Consider the following 20,579-nt stretch of genomic DNA (forward strand, 5'->3'; position numbering starts at 1 on the left):
AGGTTTTGTTCTTTACCATTCAAAGTCAGAGATGAGGTCTGTTCAGTGGGCTCCATGCTGTGTTTGCTGTTATATAAATAACCAAGGATTTGTGGCCCAGAATTTGGCTGCACCATAATTCACGGGCAGGCAGTGGCTGTCCAAGGGCTCACAGGCTGCTGGAACAAACTGGCAAGACTTGCTTGCCTAAGCCAGGCACTTCAGCGAACATCTCTTGGTCAGAGAAGATGAATTTTGTATTGGTCTATTTATCTATATACAATGGAAAGAACAAAAGGGGGAAAGGTGGTGGAGACATCTTAAAATGAGAGGATATAGAATATATTTTTATGACTTTTGCTGATATTCAGATATATTAGACTGACTTCAAGCTCAACAAATATGGACCCAGAACAGATCAGATCCACAGAAATGTTCAAAGTACTCTGGAAAGATTCTGCATTGTGTTTGCAAATTAGAATTTAATACATCTCATCTCTTGCTATATCCTATCCTCATCCCTGACCTAGATGTTTTTCTTGAGGATTTCGCTGTGCTGCAGCTCTGGCTTTGGTGTTCCCTGGTTCATGTGAATACAACAACACAATGAACCTACTCTGTCCTTCATAAGGATGGGTGAGTCATCCCTTCCAAAAGAAAGAGACAATAGCCATTGACTTATTCCATTGTTCTCTTTGTAGCTGCCACCCTACAGTGTAGCAAGATTGGTGTAGTTTTGAACCAAGAACTTGAGCTAAGAATAATAATAACGTGGGCTTTTACTGAAGTGACCAGAAATAAATGTCAGTACAACCCTTTTCAAATAAGATTTGGTGGAGCACTTGAGGGAAGCATGCTTAAAAAACAAACATATGAGAGTAGATGTAATTTATTAATAATCATCATTTACATTAACTAAGAGCACTTTAAGGACTACACCATTTGCCCTAAACTTAAGATTTTATATAGGACTGGAGAAGACTTATACATAGTCGAGGAATGGTGAGGACAACTTCAGGCCTTAATGCCAATGTGACAGGGCAAATACCTCTTTGGGGACATTGATATATTTTCTATTCATTCACCAGTATTTAATAGAGGGGGAAATTATGGAGCTGTGTGGGGTTTTGCTGCAATTTTGTAGGCTGTGGTTGCATGATAACAGAAGGTAATCAGAAACCATTAGCTACTCCACTGGCTTAAGTCACAAATATGAAACCCTTGTGTGTCATTAAACTTCCATCCGGTTCAGTCCTTAGTCCATGATATCTCCCAGCCCTCTTCCCCTTCAGGACCCTTCCACTGAAAAATTTCCTCCTGCTGTGGTGCAATTACTTCATCATTGTGGCACACGAAAAGTAAAAGGCACTGCCGTCTGATCTAAGTTTTTTTCCCTTGGGAAGTTTTGAACACATTTCCAGCTCCCCCTTCTTATGTGGTGCAGACCCTTCCCCAGTTCCCTGCCCTTCTCTGGACACACTCGAGCACCTCAGTGATAGTTTGCAGTGAGGGGCCCAAAACTGAACCTGGGGTTTGAGGTGCCACAGCAGTGCTGGCTCCCTGTACATGCCACATGATGGCACTCAGGATTAGGTGTTGCAGGCACAGGGTGTTGTGCTGTGCTGATCTCACAGTAGATCTGGCTGTATTTTTCACTGGCAGAACTAAGATATGCATCTTGAGAAGAGGGATTTTATGGTTCATGTGCTGTAATTAAATAAGAAAGCCTAATATTGCAGGGTAGTGTCCTGGGTTGACTATATGATGCTTTTATCCCCAATTGTCTCATTTTGTTTATGCTGAATAATAAGTTTTGTATCTTTGAGAGTTGTTGCAGAGAGTGAAGGGGGGAGAGAAGAAGCTCACCGCCTTTTTTTCAGACACTGCTCTCACTCCTCCACATTTCTGCTCCTGACTGTGTTGTCTGCGGATGGACAGACAGTGGGACAGAGCACTTTTTTGTTTTTAGTTAGTTTATCTAGCTGAGGCAAAGAAGTTCCTTGGACTGTGGGATTTTTTTCCCTTTTCTTTGGAGCTGTTTAAACCTGCTCTTGCCTGAACACCCAGGGGAGCACCGGCAGCTGCACCTGAGGCCCACCAGGCCGGGCCTGGCCTGCGACATTGCCAGCACTGAGGGACTGATCAGAGACTGAGTGAGCTGAGCTGCAACCTGGTGACGGGGTTTTCTCAGTTGGTCATCTCTTTTGGAGCAACAAGGGGTTTTATTGTTTCATATTGTTTTGGTTTTATAGTTTAATAAACAGTTTTTTTCCACTTTTCTCCAAGGAGGTATATTCTCCCGGACCAGTTAGGGGGAGGGGCCGATTGAATTTACTTTCCTACCGGAGCCCTTTTGGGGGTTCTCTCCCAAATTTGCTCTAAACCAGGACAGGTGGCAACCTATCTGTGGGTTGTTAAACTTTCCCTGGTCTTTTGGCTTCTTCAATGTTGAGTTAGGTCAAGCCCGCCTCTTTTCATGAAGTGAGCCTCCACCAAGGAAAGCCAGACAAGCTTGGATTTTCATCTTGAATCATCAATTATATTACTCAGTAATATAAAATTTCTCAAACCACCAAACTACTCAGACATTGTGACCAGGTGTTTAGCAAGGTTTACATAATCTGGTATGGAATCACTTTCTTCATTTTCTGCTTCAAGAGAAGCCCATCCAGAGTGAGAGCAGAGACTGAGGGGAGCCCTCATCATGGTCCGAAGCTTCTTTGTGAGGGGAAGTGAAGGACAGCACCAACTCTGGTGGCCAGTGACAGGGCTCAGGGGCATGGCCTGAGGTTGTGTCAGGGAAGTTTAGTTGGATTTCAGGGAAAAGTTCTTCCCCAGAGGTGCTGGCACTGCCCAGGCTCCCTAGGGAATGGGCACAGCCCCGAGGCTGCCAGCGCTCCAGGATCCTTTAGACAACAGTTCCAGGGATGCCCAGGGTGGGATTGTTGGGGTGTCTGTGCAGGGACAGGAGCTGCACTCATTGATCCTTGTGGATCCCTTCCAACTCAGGATATTCTGTGATTCTATGAACTGCCAGGGGCTGACAGCAAAAATTAAATAATGCTCAGGAAACGTCAGATGGAACAGCAGTCAAATTCAGGTTTTCATGAATGACAAATGAATTCAGGTCTGGGAGAGATTAAAAGACTTGGTCATGTTTTATCCCTCATTGTGTTATGTCCCAAACCTTAAAAAATGCTGGAAAATACTGTTCTAGATTAACAGATTTCTTGCACTCTAACACATCCAGACTCAAGTGTATATTAATAGAGCTTGTTTATAGAGCCTAAACTGCAATTTCGACATTCCAGTTTTTCCATTACAAAAGCAAACAACAAACCAAAAGGTTAAAAATCACAAATTTCACTCCCCACGGAACTGCTGAAGTAGCATTTCTGTTATATGGGGACGACTGATGTGAAGTGGGATTAACAGGCATGAGTCAGAGAGCACATTCCTAATATTTATTCTAGAGCTTTTGGCAACCCTGCAGCATGGTTTCTTACAGAATTCAATTGGCATTTAAAGATGCTATCTGTCAAAGGAGACAGTTTTACTCAGACCCAAGTTCATCCATTATCTCAGGTTTCCAGAGCTGTATTGGGCCAGCAACAACAATCACACTTTCTTTGTCAGAGCTGGCCTCTCTCTTGGACCTTCGAAGACAGCCTTGGTAGCATCTGGAGGAATAATCATAGGCCCTGCAGACCACCAGCTCACACTGCAGGTAAACCTCTGGGTTGCTCTGAATGAACTGGAAGGCATTGAATTTAAACCTGAGGGTGTGTCTGAAGGGTGAGTAATACGTAGCATAGGTGGGATCTTTGGCACACCTAAAAAGAAACAAAAAAAAAAACCCTCTCATGAATACACACTGCAGTCAGTCATTTACATGCAATAAAACACACATGAGAAGTGATTTTTAAGCATTGTGAGAACAGTTCAGAAAGCTGCAAGCTGGAAAACCAAAATGCCTTTTTTGGCATAATTCAAGCACATTGCCTTTCCTCAGCCTGTCGTGTGTCTGATACCTGGTGTTTGTATGATTCTGTGAAGGTAAATTAACCTTACCTGAGGCATTTCACTATTAACTTCTAAAAATTAATATTTATAATAATTAATAATTAATATAGAATAAATTTTAATATTTTATAATTTAATAATGTAATTTGATAATTAGTAATAAAGTAAATAATAAAAATAAACTATTATAATTACAAAGATATAATAATTATAATATCCATCGTGAGCTGCCCATAGCCATTTGGTCTACTTTTTTTATTTTAAGCTGTGGTGTGTTTGTTATATTTTGGGTCAATGCATCTCCCTTTTCCCAGTAAACCCTGAATGCTCTTGTCCATTAATTAATTAAAAGCTGCCATTATCGTATGCTATATTCACACTATTCCATTAAATTAAAAAATAAAAATTAATAGGAGATGCAGAAATTTGAAGGCAGTTTTATCTGTAATTGTAATTCATAAGAACTCACCCATTCTCGATTATAGGATAGGACTTTGTTGTAAAATTGTGGCGAGTGGGAGATGCCACACAGGTGTCCAGAAATAACTGCAGGGATGGGTCAGAGCTGTGCAGGGAAGCTTGTAGGAACAAATTCTGGTTGATGCCAACACGGTAGGGTGAGTCATACACTGGCCTTGAGAAGCTTGAGGAGTCATAAAATGTGAGGTTGACATCGTATCTCTCATACTGAGTTTCATTCACTTCAAAGTTGTCGTCTGCGACGTACATCGTTTTTGCCCACGTGTTCTGGAGCATCTTGCAGTTGACATGCAAGAGAAGATTTCTATTTCTTGTGATTAACGTACCAGAAGAGGACCCTCTAATAGTGTTGGAATAGCTGATTGTGTCATTGTTCCCCTGTTTGGCACATAAAATATAAAATTAACTCATATATTCAGGTACCCTACTATACATTCTGAACTTTGCTGTATCCTTACAGCAATGTGCACTGTAAAAACATTATTTCCCAGAAAGTCTGATGTGGAAAAGTCTGAATCTAGTAATTTCTGTTCTCAAGATAAGAATCTTCATGTGATATTCAGTGCCCACAATTTTGATCTAGAAAACTACTCACAATAAATGCAGACATAACAGAATTAAATACTACTTGTACAACATTAAGTATGTGAAGGTTCAGGTCTGGCACAATATTTAGCTGAAATCTGGCTATGACATTATTAGTCACATTTAGTGAAAGCTTTGAAACTTTTATAGCTATCACACTCAGCCTAGGACCTTGAAAATGCCAAGTATTTGTATCCTTCCACAGCTTATTCCTTTGGAGATGAATGACGGGCTGTAAGGGAATGCTCTGTTAGCAGAGGCAGGAAATGCAAGTGCAAATATCCTTCAGGAGAGAGGGAGACAACCCACAATCACCAGGACACTTCCAGTCCCTGCAGGTCTCAGGTAGCTTTCAATTTGGGCTGGTTTCCAAAGCAAATTCTCCTGTTTGAATTTTTATATCCTCCCGTTTTTGCCCACTTTGTTGAAACGTTCAGTCCTACCTCTCTGACAGTGCCACAGCGAGTGTACGGAATGTCGAATGACACAGAATTTGATGTGATGTTGGGTGTGCAAAGGGGGTCGTTCAGGGTCAGGTTCCAAGCAGAGTAGCCGTGGGACTGAAGGAAGTATCTGCTCACAACCACATGCATGTAGTCTGGCAAACACAGCAGGGCTAGTGGATGGCAAAGAAAATATGTTACAAGCTCAGTAAAGTGACCAAAAAAGGTTGTAAGCAGTGGATTAAATAAACACCACCTTTTGCAGAAGCAGCTGATTTGGCGGAAGGAGCTCAGAATCCAAACCATGGACTTGAACCTCCACAAAACCACTACAGATCTAACTTAAATTTTAAAAATCTAATTTAAAACACTAACAAGATTAACAACCAGCGAACTAGATAATAATTGAAAAGCATGTTTCTGCTTTAAAGATGAACTTACTGGTGCTGTCATCAGCAGGAGTGGAGTGATAGCTGGCCTGGAAGCCTCTGTATGTGTATCGGGAGTTGCTGTGGAAGCGGACGCTCAGCAGGTTGGAGGACGATGTGTACGTGGGGTAATAACCAGAACAAATCTTCCCAAGGAGAGGAGAGCCGTGCAGGGGCCCATTGTAGATTTCCACATAGTCAGAGAGGCATCTGCCACCTTCCATCCTGGCAAGCGATGAAACTATTTAGTTTTATGCTTAGTTTTTACGTTCTTTGGTTTTGTTTGCCTGTTGGTTTGGGTTTTTAGTCAGATTAGCTCTTTATAGCAGAAGAATACATTTGATTGATATGACTGTCAAACCTTTGGAATGGAAACTACAGCCTCCACTTTCTGTCTCAGTAAATGCCAGCCATGTTTTTTGACTAAATAAGCAAAAATCAATACATTTTCCCTCTCCAGATATACTAAAAGCTTTGATAAAGATTCTTGAAATCAAGTAGGTTTTTGCTTAGTAAGTCCAAGTTGTCACTCCCATATGTTCACCTTCCCAAATAATGAATTTCTACTTACTGAATATCTGTAAATGTAAGCGTGACACGAAAGTTGCTTTCTACTTGTATTTCCCACACGCAGTCAGCATTGTTTGGATAATTTCTAGGGTAAAATGGGCTCTGTAAGGTACCAGATGAAGAGGAGAGCAAGCCACCACAAGAATAATCTTCTGCAGAGAAAAATACAAGAAGAAAAAGATATGTATGCACCTTTAGGGTTGCGTTTGGAGTACATATGTGTGAAGTTTATGTCTAAATGAAGAGATAGTGACTTCAATCAGCTCCAGTGGCCTCTCCATTGGGTTCATACACATCTGAAAGCAGGTTAGGAGATGCTAAACATGCTGAACAGATTTTATAATGCTGATCTGCAGTGCCTGCACTAGCAGGACACAAATATTTTCCACAGCACTGGACAGTTTTGAGGCTGGAATTGTGGAGATCAGCTCTTCCTTGAAAAAGGATCCCCTATTACAATAGCTAATGACCAAAGGGAGGAGGAAAAAAAATAAAATAATTTTGTTTTAAAAGCAAAAAGTTGATAAATATCCAATTCATAAACTTACCCAAGTCCTCTAAACCTACCTGGGGTTGGTGATGCAGTAGAAGTATTGGGAGCTGTAGAGAGAGCACAAGGTGATAAGAAATACAAAATACACTCAGCATTTTGCCTAAGAGAAACAGCCCTCTGGGGGTCAGCCCTCCCCAGAAGGGCTCCTGAAGGGACACTGCAACACCAGACCCACAATCACTGCCTGGACACACGGGGGGTCCCTGTGTGGCTCCAAGCCCTCCCTCTCCAGCCACCTGCCCAGGGTCTTGATCTCCTCTGTTAAAGGTCAGTAGGGTGGGATGGAGTGCACCCTCAGCATCTCTGGGACCCTCAGCATCTCTGGGACCCTCAGCATGTTTGTGGTGACACCAAACTGGAAGGAGGGGATGGTCAAGCAGATGGTGCTGCTGCCATTCAGAGGGAGCCTGGCACTGCAGACAGAGCAGCAGCCAGCCTCAGCTGCCAAAAGGAGTTCTCTGCATTGTGGCTGAGCACATCAGCTGCCTTTATTTTGGAAAAACAAGAAGCAGCCTTTGGCCTCTGCAGCAATAATTTTGCCAAGGCTGATCAATTCCTCTGCCTACAGCATAGAGCAGGAAAATTGATGATAGCTCAGTGGCAGCACTGGGGGAGTTGGAGAGAGTCCCATTCCTGCCCACCAGGCAAAGAAACAGTGTCTGGCAGCAGCTTCATGGCCATCCTCTCCTGAAAACCACCCTTGAGCCAGGATACCTCTAAGTGTCCCCTCTAAGAGGGTCTGGATGCCCACAAGGTGCTGAGAACCACCAGAAGCTCTTTGTGATTGAGCTTGAGCCCCTGCCCTGGCGAGGAGTAGAGGACGGCTCCAGTCCTACCCATGGTGGTACTGAAGGCAAGAAATGAGGAGTAGTAGGCGTGGAAGCCCCTCCTGGTGACGCTGCCGTCGCTGCGGAACAGGACGGTGAGCTGGTTCCCAGAGGAGTTGAAGACACGATGGTCGTTCCAGCAAACACGGCCCAGGAGCCTGCTCTGGGGGGAGCCTCCATCAAACACCTCGATGGCATCGTAGGAGCAGCTGCTGTCCTCCAGCCTGCAGGGAGGAGATGTGGCCTCAGCTCTCCTCACAGAGAGCAGCATGTAGAAAGGCATTTTGTGCTGTTCTTGTGAGCCAGAGAAGGCCTCCTGAAGATCAGGAAAGCCCCGTATCTCTCTTGAGGAAGACACCAAGGTTGTCACCTGTTGGACCCCAGGAAACTCCTCTGGCTGCCCTGGAGGACTCGAGCCCCTGCCCAGGGGGCTCAGAGCCCAGGACCCCTGTGCCTTTGATTGAGCCCTTAGAAAAAACTATTACCAACTTTATATGAAGAATTACAAGCCACAAAAGTTTAAGTAGAATGATAGTGAATTTATCACAGGGTGAAAAAGAGATTTTTGGGGTTTTTAGAATGGGGGTTCAGGCGACAAGATGGAGGAATCTGGGTGTGTCCAGCCTTTCTCCTTCTCCTTCTTGGTCTCCGTCTTCTGCTCTGATGTTGGCACTTTTGGATTGGTTTAGAGTAGAAGCTCACTGTCTAAATTAGTATAAAAAGATAACACCACCTGGGGGCAGGCAGAGTGCCGCCTCTCTGTCTTGCTGAGAGGACCTCGTCTGGACAGGAGAAAAAATTTTATAGACAAGGAACAGTAAACAACTTTGAGACCAAGAAATGAAGAGTTCTGACTCCTTCTTCAACTGCCAAGCTGGGAAAAGAGTCTTTCTGACACATCTTGGGGTCACTGTGACCAGCTAGAGACCCCGAGAGTCACCATGACAACGTGATGAAAGGAAGAAAGTTAAAAGATATGGACTCTAGCTGGCTCACAGAATGATGTGGCTCCTTGTTCACATATTGAGAACTTTGTTTCTTTCTTATGACCAACGGGCAGTGAATGTGTCTGTTAAGTAAATTTAAATATCTTGAAAAACTACAAAAGCAACCTGTTGCTGTAATAAATCTCTCTTATACACCCTTCTGATGGAGTCTTGGTGCTTTGCGTCGTGTCGTGCTCTGTAGCGACAGCAGCAGGCACAAAATCCCCAAGGAGTTTTCCTGGGGAAGGCAGCGAGAACCTCAAAGGAGAAAACAATTCTTATCTCTAGTCACTGCTCCTGTTTTTGCACATGTGGAACGTGTTATGGAGATTGTTTACCCAAAGTGATTTGGTTAATTGGACATGGGTGAAAGTTGTTTTGAGTGATTAGCCAATCACTCAAAGCTGTGTCCTGGCTGTCTCAGACATGACTGTCTGTCTGGGTTTTTTTTAGTATTCTTTAATATAATATCTCTTTAGCATAGTATCTTTAGTAGTAACGTATCTTTAGTATCTCTTTAGTTATAAAATAGTATTAATGTAATGCAATATAGTTTTAATGAAGCAATTTGTTCAGCATTCTGAATCATGGAGTCAGAGCACTTTATACCCTGGCCTGTCTCTACTATAAGAGGAAGATCTCTCTGGGCACAGCTGCAAGGCCCAGTAGCCCCATTGCCACCTCACCCCAGCGCTCGGGCTGAGGCTGCCAAGGTCCCACAGTGGGGACAAAGCCACCCCAGAGCCTGGCTGGACTCACTCCACATCCGTAAACTGGAGCTGGATCCTGCGGGCCGGGTCCCACGGACGGATGTTCCACACGCAGTAGGCGTTGTTGGAGTAGGAGTTGGGGTATCCCGGGCTCTGGAGGGTGCCAGACAATCCCTGCAGTAAGCCACCACAGGAGACGTTCCCTGAGGAAAAGAGCAGAGCCCGGGCATGGGCAGAGAGATCTTATTCCATGGCCAGAATCCATCAGAGAAGGGCAAGGCCCTGCCAAGGAGGTTCTGCCACAGCCCCACAGAGACCCTCCCTGCCAGGCACCCCAAAACATCACCCCTGCCTCCCCCCAGCCCAGCTCATACAGAAACCCAGGTCCATGGGGTTGGCTGTCCAGTGGGACGCCTGGGGAAGGAGAAAATCAGACCCCTCAACTCCTCTGGACCTCAATGGAAATAAAACCTGCTGGGAGCCAACCCTCTGCAGAAGCCAGGCTCTTTCCGGTGGTGCCCCTCAAGAGACCATGGACACAAACTGAAACACAGGGAATTTCCTCTGAACATCAGGAGACAATTTTTTCCTGCAAGGGTGACTGAGCACAGACACAGGTTGCCCACAGAGGTGGCAAATAGGCAAAAGCCCTCTGGATATGGTCTTGGGAAGCCAGCTATGGCCGATCTTGCTTTCAGCCAGGGGGTAGGAACAGTTGTACTCCAGACATCCCTTCCAACTTCATCATCCCATGGTTCTGTGAGGAATAATGGAGGGCAGAAGCCAGTCCAACCCCACAGCTCCTCTGCACATACCTGTGGCATTCCATGGCATGGTGGCCATCAGTCCGAAGACAGCTGGTTCTACAGGGAGAGAGCAGCAGGTGAGCAAGCAGTGCTTTGCCCAAGAGGATCATCCTGCTGGGAGTCCCCCCTCTCCAATAGGAACCTCACAGAACCCCAGTGAAAGCCAAAGCCCACAGTCAGCACTGCAGTGTGGCAGGACTGAGATGGCTGCAGTGCCGACAGCACCAGCGCTTACCCAAGGGCATCCCCACTGCAGCACCATCAACACCAGTGCCAAACCTCTCCCACAGAAAAAGTGGCTACTCAATCCTAAATGATCCCAAGCAATCCCACATCTCCCTCAATGTTAGGGACATTAGCCAGGGTCTGTGAGTGCAGCCTACACAGAGAATCCCAGAGAAAGAAAACCCCATGGAAAACCCACATATGAACAGAAATCTCTGGTTACCTGTTGTTGGAGTCACTGTCATTCCCGAGTCTGGAAGGAGAAAATCAGAGCGTGTGAGGCACTAGAACTGCTTGGCTTGCCATACATGTACTTAATTTCATGGAAAGTTATGGAGGAACCCACGGGGAGGAAGGCCTGACTAAAAACCACCCCTCTCTGTCACTTGTGCGCCAGGGTCAGGGCAGGGACAGGCGAGAGCCAGGATCGTAGAAGAGGCAAAGAAGGCTTTATTCAAAAGAACCACGTATTTTTCATAGAGTGGTACAAGAGGTTCTATTCTATTGCCTAACTAACAGAAACATCTTTCTCACTCACGGTCCCTGAGAGGAACAGAAAAATTAAGTAGAAAAACAGCACCTGCAAATTGTTTATAGTGAACAGGTTATCATATATTTCCAGCTCCCTAAAATTTCTCACAAGCCGCTGTGAGAAACGCTTGCCGTTTCTCTCTCTCTGTCCCGTGGCATCCACCCCTGTCCTCACACCCTGCTCTGTGCAGGAGTGATGCCCAAACCCCACATTTCCCAGCTACAGTCTGCAAACATGAGATTGATGTTCCCTCTGCATCAGGCTTGTGCACCCACGACCTGCTGCTGCCCTGAGCAAGGAGCAAGGGCTGGGCAGCCTTCATCCCACCTCCATCCAGACTGATTTTCTTCAGGAAAATGGCACCAAAACACGGACACCCACCTGAGCAGACGACAGAAGCAGCTCCATGGTAACAGGCATCATACTGGTATTCGTAGGGGCAGTACCACAGGAACTCCTCATTGCCCATACAGTTCATCTCAGTGAACAGGTAGGAGGAGTAGGAGTCGCTCGGAGGGAAGGGGTGCATGATGGCCTCAGGGAAGCCACAGCCCAGCTGCCTGCACACCACCTGGGCATCCTGCATGTCCCACAGGTAGCCACACACCTTCTCCCAGGCTCCAAAGTAGTAGATCTCCACATTGCCTGCGCACCTGTTGGGGCCGCCGCTCAGCCTCAGGTGGATCTCTTGGAGAGACACAAACCCCTTGGTCAGCACAGTGGTGCTCTGGCTCCAGGGAATGACATCCCACAGCCTCCCTGGGCATGGCTGCATCCACCTGCAGCACAGCCCAGGGCTGGAACCCTGCTCAGCTCCCATGCTGTGGGATGGAGAGGTTGGGGCAGGCACATCGCATCCCTGTGCCCAGGGCTGGGACAAGAACCATGGCAGACGGACTCACCATCAGCTATGATTGGAACTGTGGAGGAGAACAAGCAGAGAAAAAAAAGACACAGAGAGCAAGAGGATTAGGACAAAATTCTTTGGGAGTTGTGAGCGCTTTCTACCCTTCCTCTAGTGAGTCAAGATCCCACTGAAGGGCACAAGTGAAGAAGACCTTTTTCATTCTATCAAGGAGGCTGGTTGCTGGAGAGCAAAGCCATCCCCAAATTCCTCCATCCCAGATAATTTACTTTTCATGTACATTCCCATCCCCACCCTAAAGAAAATGTGAGCTTTTTAATTATACTGATTTCTTCCCAACCAAAAATACTGTGACAAAAACATAAATCTATCACTATTACATAAAGTAACAATCTGATAAATTGTACTTACAAGTTGTGGAGTCAGTAGTTGTGGGAGGTCTTCTTGTCACTAGAGAAGAAAAAGATAAGATAGCATATGTGATGGTCAAGAAGGCAAATTTAACATGAAACTTCCTCAAATCCTGTTTCAGTCTCAAGCAATTTGCAGCCAACAAACTTGAGATCCAAGAGATTTCTCTCGATTTTAGTCAACTTCAGCAGTGTTTTCTCCCATTAACCATCAACACTCCTTGTGAGCCCACCAGAACCTGCAAGTGGCCCAGAGAGTGCCTTGAAGTGGGACCAGTTTTCTCAGGTCCCCCAGCCATATGAGCTGGAAGAGAGGGACAGAGCGCAGAATGAATCCCCCATAATCCAGGGAAAACCTGTAACCACTTGGATATTCACAAATCTGTGGGGATCCTCTTAAGGGAGCTGGGGGGTCTCAGCCTGGAGGAAAGAAGGCTCGGGGGGACCCAATTGCTCCCCACAGTTACACTGAAAGGAGGTGGCAGCCAGCTGGGGCCAGTCCCTTCTCCCCTATAACAGGACAAAGCCTCAAGCCAGACTGGAGATAAGGGGAAATCTTCTGGAAAGAACAGGCTGCCCAGGGCAGTGATGGAGTCACCATCCCTTGAGGGGATTTTAAAGACATGTAAATGTGGCTCATGGAGACATGTAAATGTGTGGGGCTGCTGGCTTAATGATTGAACTGATGATCTTAAAGGTGTTTTTCAGCTGGAACAATTCTTTGATTCTGTCTGTTGGTTTCACTTGACCTGATCAGGAGATGATGGCTCTGCTACCGATATGAGAATAGGCTGTGACAAACTGCCTCTTTCTCCAAATCAAGCAGGCAAAACCTCAACAGAAATGAAGAGGACATAAAATATCTGGGGAGGTGGTCAGAACAAGGCCAGTGACAAGGGAGGCTGCACATCTCATTATTTTCATTGGGCACAGCTGCAGGTTGAAAGGGAGTATCCAAAAGCTCCCTGTCCCAGGTTCTGCTGACATTCCCACCACATCCAAGCTCCCTCTCATTCCCTTCCATCCCCAACACCACTCATTCCGCCAACACCACGCTGCTGGTTTCACCAACTGGGTCAAAGCAGGTTTTCCCTGCCAGGGCTGATGGAAAGCCTCCAGGTGGCAGAAAGGGATCAGAGGTGTCCTGCAGGACAGGGCTCTGGTACGCCCAGAAACGTGATTGATCTCTATCCCGTTGTTTTTTAACTGGGTCACAAATTTATCACTATTATATAAAGTAACAATTTGATAAATTCTACTTACTCGTCGTGGTCTCAATAGTTGTTGTGGAACCTCCTGTTGTCACTAGAGAGGAAAAAAAAAAGAAAAATACAAGAGGAAGAAGGTATTTATGCACCTTAAGTATTTTGTTTGGAGTATGTATGTATGAATTTAATGTCTAAATGCAGAAATTGTGACTTCAATCAGCTCCAGTGGCCTCTCCATTGGGTTCATACACATCTGAAAGCAGGTTAGGAGATGCTAAACATGCTGAACAGATTTTATAATGCTGATCTGCAGTGCCTGCACTAGCAGGACACAAATATTTTCCACAGCACTGGACAGTTTTGAGGCTGGAATTGTGGAGATCAGCTCTTCCTTGAAAGAGGAACCACCTATTACAATAGCTAATGACCAAAGGGAGGAGGAAAAAAAATAAAATAATTTTGTTTTAAAAGCAAAAAGTTGATAAATATCCAATTCATAAACTTACCCAAGTCCTCCAAACCTACCTGGGGTTGGTGACACAGTAGGAGTACTGGGATCTGTAGGGAGACAGCAGCAGGTGATAAGAAATACAAAATACACTCAGCATTTTGCCTAAGAGAAACAGCCCTCTGGGGGAAAGCCCTCCCCAGAAGAGCTCCTGAAGGGACACTGCAACACCAGACCCACAATCACTGCCTGGACTCCAAGCCCTCCCTCTCCACCCACCTGCCCAGGGTCTTGATCTCCTCTGTTAAAGGTCAGTAGGGTGGGATGGAGTGGACCCTCAGCATCTCTGGGACCCTCAGCATGTTTGTGGTGACACCAAACTGGAAGGAGGGGATGGTCAAGCAGATGGTGCTGCTGCCATTCAGAGGGAGCCTGGCACTGCAGACAGAGCAGCAGCCAGCCTCAGCTGCCAAAAGGAGTTCTCTGCACTGTGGCTGAGCACATCAGCTGCCTTTATTTTGGAAAAACAAGAAGCAGCCTTTGGCCTCTGCAGCAATAATTTTGCCAAGGCTGATCAATTCCTCTGCCTACAGCATAGAGCAGGAAAATTGATGATAGCTCAGTGGCAGCACTGGGGGAGTTGGAGAGTCCCATTGCGGCCCACCAGGAACAGTGTCTGGCAGCAGCTTCATGGCCACCCTCTCCTGAAAACCACCCTTGAGCCAGGATGACTGTAAGTGGGGCCAGAGGGTCTGGATGCCCACAGGGTGCTGAGAGCCACCAGAAGCTCTTTGTGATTGAGATTTAGCCCCTCCCCTGGCGAGGAGTAGAGGACAGCTCCAGTCTTACCCATGGTGGAACTGAAGGCAAGAAATGAGGAGTAGTAGGCGTGGAAGCCCCTCTCAGTGATAACGTAGTCGCTGTGGAACAGGACGGTGAGCTGGTTCCCAGAGGAGGTGAAGACACGATGGTCGTTCCAGCAAACACGGCCCAGGAGCCTGCTCTGGGGGGAGCCTCCATCAAACACCTCAATGGCATCGTAGGAGCAGCTGCTGTCCTCCAGCCTGCAGGGAGGAGATGTGGCCTCAGCTCTCCTCACAGAGAGCAGCATGTAGAAAGGCATTTTGTACTGTTCTTGTGAGCCAGAGAAGGCCTGCTGAAGATCAGGAAAGCCCCGTATCTCTCTTGAGGAAGACACCAAGGTTGTCACCTGTTGGACCCCAGGAAACTCCTCTGGCTGCCCTGGAGGACTCGAGCCCCTGCCCAGGAGGCTCGGAGCCCAGGACCCCTGTGCCTTTGATTGAGCCCTTAGAAAAAGCAATTACCAACTTTATATGAAGAATTACAAGCCACAAAAGTTTAAGTAGAATGATAGTGAATTTATCACAGGGTGAAAAAGAGATTTTTGGGGTTTTTAGAATGGGGGTTCAGGCGACAAGATGGAGGAATCTGGGTGTGTCCAGCCTTTCTCCTTCTCCTTCTTGGTCTCCGTCTTCTGCTCTGATGTTGACACTTTTGGATTGGTTTAGAGTAGAAGCTCACTGTCTAAATTAGTATAAAAAGATAACACCACCTGGGGGCAGGCAGAGTGCCTTGAACTGTCTTGCTGAGAGGACCTCGTCTGGACAGGAGAAAAAATTTTATACACAAGGAACAGTAAACAACTTTGAGACCAAGAAATGAAGAGTTCTGACTCCTTCTTCAACTGCCAAGCTGGGAAAAGAGACTTTCTGACACATCTTGGGGTCACTGTGACCAGCTAGAGACCCCGAGAGTCACCATGACAAGCTGATGAAAGGAAGAAAGTTAAAAGATATGGACTCTAGCTGGCACACAGAATAACGTGGCTCCTTGTTCACCTATTGTGAGCTTGTTTCTTTCTTATGACCAACAGGCAGTGAATGTGCCTGTAAAGTGAGTGTAAATATTTTGAAAAACTATAAAAGCAACATGTTGCTGTAATAAATCTCTCTTATACACCCTTCTGATGGAGTCTTGGTGCTTTGCGTCGTGTCGTGCTCTGTAGCGACAGCAGCAGGCACAAAATCCCCAAGGAGTTTTCCTAAGGAAAGGCAGTGAGAAACTCAGGCAGTGAGAAATTCTTGTCTCTATTCGCTGCTCCTGGTTTTGCACGTGTGGAACGTGTTATGGAGATTGTTTATGCAGAGTGATTTGGTTAAATGAGCCCAGGTGAAAGTTGTTTTGAGTGATTAGCCAGTCACTCAAAGCTGTGTCCTGGCTGTCTCAGACAGTCACGGGTTTTTCTTTAGTATTCTTTCATATAGTATATCTTTAGTATAGTATCTCTTTAGTATAGTATCTTTAGTTTCTCTTTAGTTATAGTATAGTATTAATATAATATAATATCATATAGTTTTAATAAAGCAATTTATTCAGCATTCTGAATCATGGAGTCAGAGCACATTATCCCCTGGCCTGTTTCTACTACAAGAAGAGGATCTGTCTAAGCACAGCTGCAGGGCCCAGTAGCCCCATTGCCACCTCACCCCAGCGCTCGGGCAGAGGCTGCCAAGGTCTCACAGTGGGGACAAAGCCACCCCAGAGCCTGGCTGGACTCACTCCACATCCGTAAACTCAAGCTGGATCCTGCGGGCCGGGTCCCACGGACGGATGTTCCACACGCAGTAGGCGTTGTTGGGGTAGGAGTTGGGGTATCCCGGGCTCTCAAAGGTGCCAGACAAACCCTGCAGTAAGCCACCACAGGAGACGTTCCCTGAGGAAAAGAGCAGAGCCTGGGCATGGGCAGAGAGATCTTATTCCATGGCCAGAATCCATCAGAGAAGGGCAAGGCCCTGCCAAGGAGGCTCTGCCACAGCCCCACAGAGACCCTCCCTGCCAGGCACCCCAAAACATCACCCCTGCCTCCCCCCAGCCCAGCTCATACAGAAACCCAGGTCCATGGGGTTGGCTGTCCAGTGGGATGCCTGGGGAAGGAGAAAATCAGACCCCTCAACTCCTCTGGACCTCAATGTGGTCAGTGAGAGGGGAAGTTGAGCTGGAGGCACCCGGTGCTGCAGGGAGAAATCAGCAGAGTTCACTCCCAGCATTTTTCCCAAGAGATGCAACCTGCTGGGAGTCAACCCAATGGTAAGCTAAGTGAAATAGGCTATGGAAACAATCCCACATTGAGCTAGAATGTTTGGTCCAAAAAACTTCCCAAGGCAGCATCTGAACCCCAAGAATTGGAAATCCTTAGTTCTTTCACAATGGATTTTTGCTTTGCCTTCATAGCTAGTGCTTGGCAAAAAGGTGACCCTCCAAAGTACAATGTTACTCCCCATTATTTTGCATACAGAATTTTTTTAGTGTAATTTTTCAAACAGTTAGGATGTGCTTTCTGAAGCTGACCAATATCCATGACAATTACCCAAGGGATATAGGTTTATTTGTAGAGACAGGGCTTGGCAAGGCATTCCAGCACACCTTGAAGGTGGCCCTTAGTAGCATTAGGATGCTCACTGTAATTGTGCCTTCATCTGAAGCAGTCATGAAAAAAAAACAAAGGAGAACAGGAGCTGTTCCTCATTATGAGGAGAACTGTCAGAGTGATTTCAAGCCTTAGAAAGCTGCAAGAAGAGTTTCAGCAATTATATTTTTACCCCAATTGGCTTCATCACTGGCATTGAAACAATTAGATCTGGTTAGATGAGCAAACAAGCTAATGCCACATCCTCTGCAATTAGTGATATGTTAATCGATGTTGATAGTGTTAGACATGCTACCCTTCAAAATAGAGCAGCAATTGATTTTCTTTTACTGGCACAAGGGTATAGTTGTATGGAATTTGAAAGATTGCATTGTATGATCCTATCAGATCATTCTGAATCCATTCACAAAAGCATACAAAACCGGAAAGATTTGACAGCCCAAATTAAAGAGGATAGTGGATCCTGGTTAGATGATCTGTTCCAAGAATAGAGCTTTACACCTTAGCTAAAGCAACTTTGCAAGACAGGTCTCTATATATTGGGTGTTTTGGTAATGATATTGACAGTAATCCCCTGCATACTTCAGTGGGTGTGACAAATGATGAACAAAACAACTAGAGAAGTTTTTGTCCTACAAGAGAGAGAAGTAGGAAGTAAGAAGCACAGAGAATGTTTGAAATCTCACGGAAATGACATATGAAAGAATAGAAATAGAAGAAAGTTTTGAGTTAAGACCCTAGAATCGACAAGAATTTTTTGAACAATGACTTGTAACTATTGTCAGTCGTGATTCATATCTTTTTCACTGACTGAGCCTTCACAGCATTAAGTTGCTGTGCTGTAACATAGCAATGCTTAGCGTCAGCAAGAACAAGCCTCAAGCAGATAGTAAGCAACAATACTATAGTAGAGCTATGAAATGCGAGTAGCAAACGACACAGTTACGAAAGTTTCTTTTTAAGTCACCAGAGAGGGGGAATTGTGGGAATTCATGAAAATCAGAGGGTTTAGAAAAGTGGTAAAAAAGACAGGCCTTAACAGCAGAGTTTTGAACAGTGCTAAGGCAGCAGAAATAAGATTTCTAAGCTGTAGCGCAGATGTGAGAAATAGAACAACAGGCCTATGTAATTTGGCTTTCTAAATTGCAAAAAGTATATTTAATTATATCTTTAGAAGGTTAAATATGAATGAAGCTCTGTGCTTTTGCTCTATGTGATTGGCTGAGACTGAAATTGAGACTGTCTTATAGTATGTTGTAACGCTAACTTTCTTTGGCTTTCTGCCAGATCAGAGAGCTGGCGCATCTTTCCTCTCCATTGTCACAACAATGAAATGAGATTGATGCTGGAAAAATAAAAGCTCGATACGCTAGTTCCAGTTGCCCCATCCTATTCGTGTCTGTATATGAACTGCCGCTGCGCCAAATGTGAGCATTTTAATCATACCAATTTCTTCCCAACCATAAATACTGTGACAAAAACATAAATCTATCACTATTACATAAAGTAACGATCTGATAAATTCTACTTACAAGTCGTGGGAGGGGTAGTTGTTGTGGGAGGTGTTGCTGTTACTACAGAAGACAAAGATAAGATAGCATATGTGAAGGTCAACAAAGCAAATTTAACACGAAACATCCTCAAACCCTGTTTCAGTCTCAAGCAATTTGCCACCAATGAACTTTAAATCCAGGAGATTTCTGCCTATTTTAGTCAACTTCAGCAGTGTTTTCTCCCATTAACCATCAACACTCCTTGTGAGCCCACCAGAACCTGCAAGTGGCCCAGAGAGTGCCTTGAAGTGGGACCAGTTTTCTCAGGTCCCCCAGCTCCCTGAGCTGGAAGAGAGCAACAGGGAGCAGAATGAATCCCCCATAATCCAGGGTTAAACCTGTAACCACCTGGATATTCAGAGATCTGTGGGGCTGGATGGCTTTTAACACCTTAAAGAGGAAGGGGTGGAAAGACAGCAGCTGTGGCAACACTTTTTGATGTTTTTTGCATCCCTGCATAGAGAACACAGCAGCAGCTGCTGAAAAAGAAGGGGTTTGTCTCTGCCAGCACCCTGCTCATTCAGGGAGGTCTCACCTGGAAAGGGGGAAAGTGATTTTGGAATAGAAAAAGCCTATTTCACCCCGTTTGAAATATCCACCCTCCCATCAGACCCACCAATATTTGTATTGGTCGCTAAAGGGGTGGAAGTGGCTGGGCTGATCATTGACTCTGCAACCAAATTAAATTACACTCCTAACAGGAATTTGTCTCTGGGAAATTAGACTAACAAAAATTACCATTATAATTTCCATTATAATCTAATCAAATACAAACCACATGGTTTGTACACCTCACCCCCTTTAAAATAAACATGTATATATAGTCCAGAAAATACTTTTTAGTCTTTAAAGCCATTATCCCAATAAAAACGATAGGAAAATGTTATAATTGGCTTTGCAGTATATTCATTTTAATTTCCTTTACTAGGCTCTTTACAAAAAATAATGGGAAAGAAATGAAATTCATTAAGCAGTTTTGATGACATTGATTTGCTCAGCTCATAGGTTTGCCCTGCTCATGGTTTTCAAGAGAGCTGAGCCATGCTGGTAAATCCTCTTTTACCATTAAATCCCAACGTTAGCCCAAGGTGAAATAAAGCTACAAAGGTGATTGGAAGTCTTTACCTGCATTCACCTGCATGTGAAGAATTACCATCAGCACCCAGGGCAGGATCCTGGTGGCAGCCATCTCCTTGGAGCTGCCGGAGCAGAAGGACACCACAATTTATAGGCAGAGTCCCCAGAGGGTGCAGCTCAGCAGCCCAGCCTCTCCTTTCTGTAGCTCAATATCACATTCCCCTCTGCTCGCACTTCCCCGGCTTCCATCGCCACGTGTTTGATTTGTAAACCAATATTTACAGGTTCCTGGTTCCACAGCAGGACAACACCTGGCATCTGATGCAGGAAAAGCAGAGATCAAAGGGGCTGCAGTAGCTGCTGTTTTTCCAGCCCATCCTTCCTTGGCTGTGGTGTTCTCTTGCTGTCACTTATGTAACCTGT

The 20,579-nt window shown here is 45.4% G+C and overlaps 1 protein-coding gene across 1 annotated transcript; it reads right to left on the reverse strand.

Moving 5' to 3' along the window:
* Window positions 1-3,428: 3,428 nt before the first annotated feature.
* On the reverse strand, window positions 3,429-20,268 carry LOC132076051 (deleted in malignant brain tumors 1 protein-like). Its single transcript, XM_059476938.1, has 19 exons — window positions 20,205-20,268; window positions 19,059-19,100; window positions 16,659-16,812; window positions 14,928-15,142; window positions 14,156-14,188; window positions 13,686-13,727; window positions 12,424-12,462; window positions 12,050-12,067; window positions 11,529-11,834; window positions 10,839-10,868; window positions 10,400-10,447; window positions 9,634-9,787; window positions 7,898-8,112; window positions 7,076-7,108; window positions 6,510-6,660; window positions 5,952-6,163; window positions 5,511-5,683; window positions 4,472-4,860; window positions 3,429-3,812 (listed from the first exon to the last, which is right to left on the reverse strand). Exons 1-19 carry the CDS (start codon window positions 20,266-20,268, stop codon window positions 3,533-3,535), a joined length of 2,598 nt encoding a protein of 865 aa, XP_059332921.1. The 3' UTR covers window positions 3,429-3,532.
* Between the last annotated feature and the right edge of the window lie 311 nt (window positions 20,269-20,579).

The sequence above is a fragment of the Ammospiza nelsoni genome, chromosome 8, assembly GCF_027579445.1.
Source record: "Ammospiza nelsoni isolate bAmmNel1 chromosome 8, bAmmNel1.pri, whole genome shotgun sequence".
NCBI classification, from domain to species: Eukaryota; Metazoa; Chordata; class Aves; order Passeriformes; family Passerellidae; genus Ammospiza; species Ammospiza nelsoni.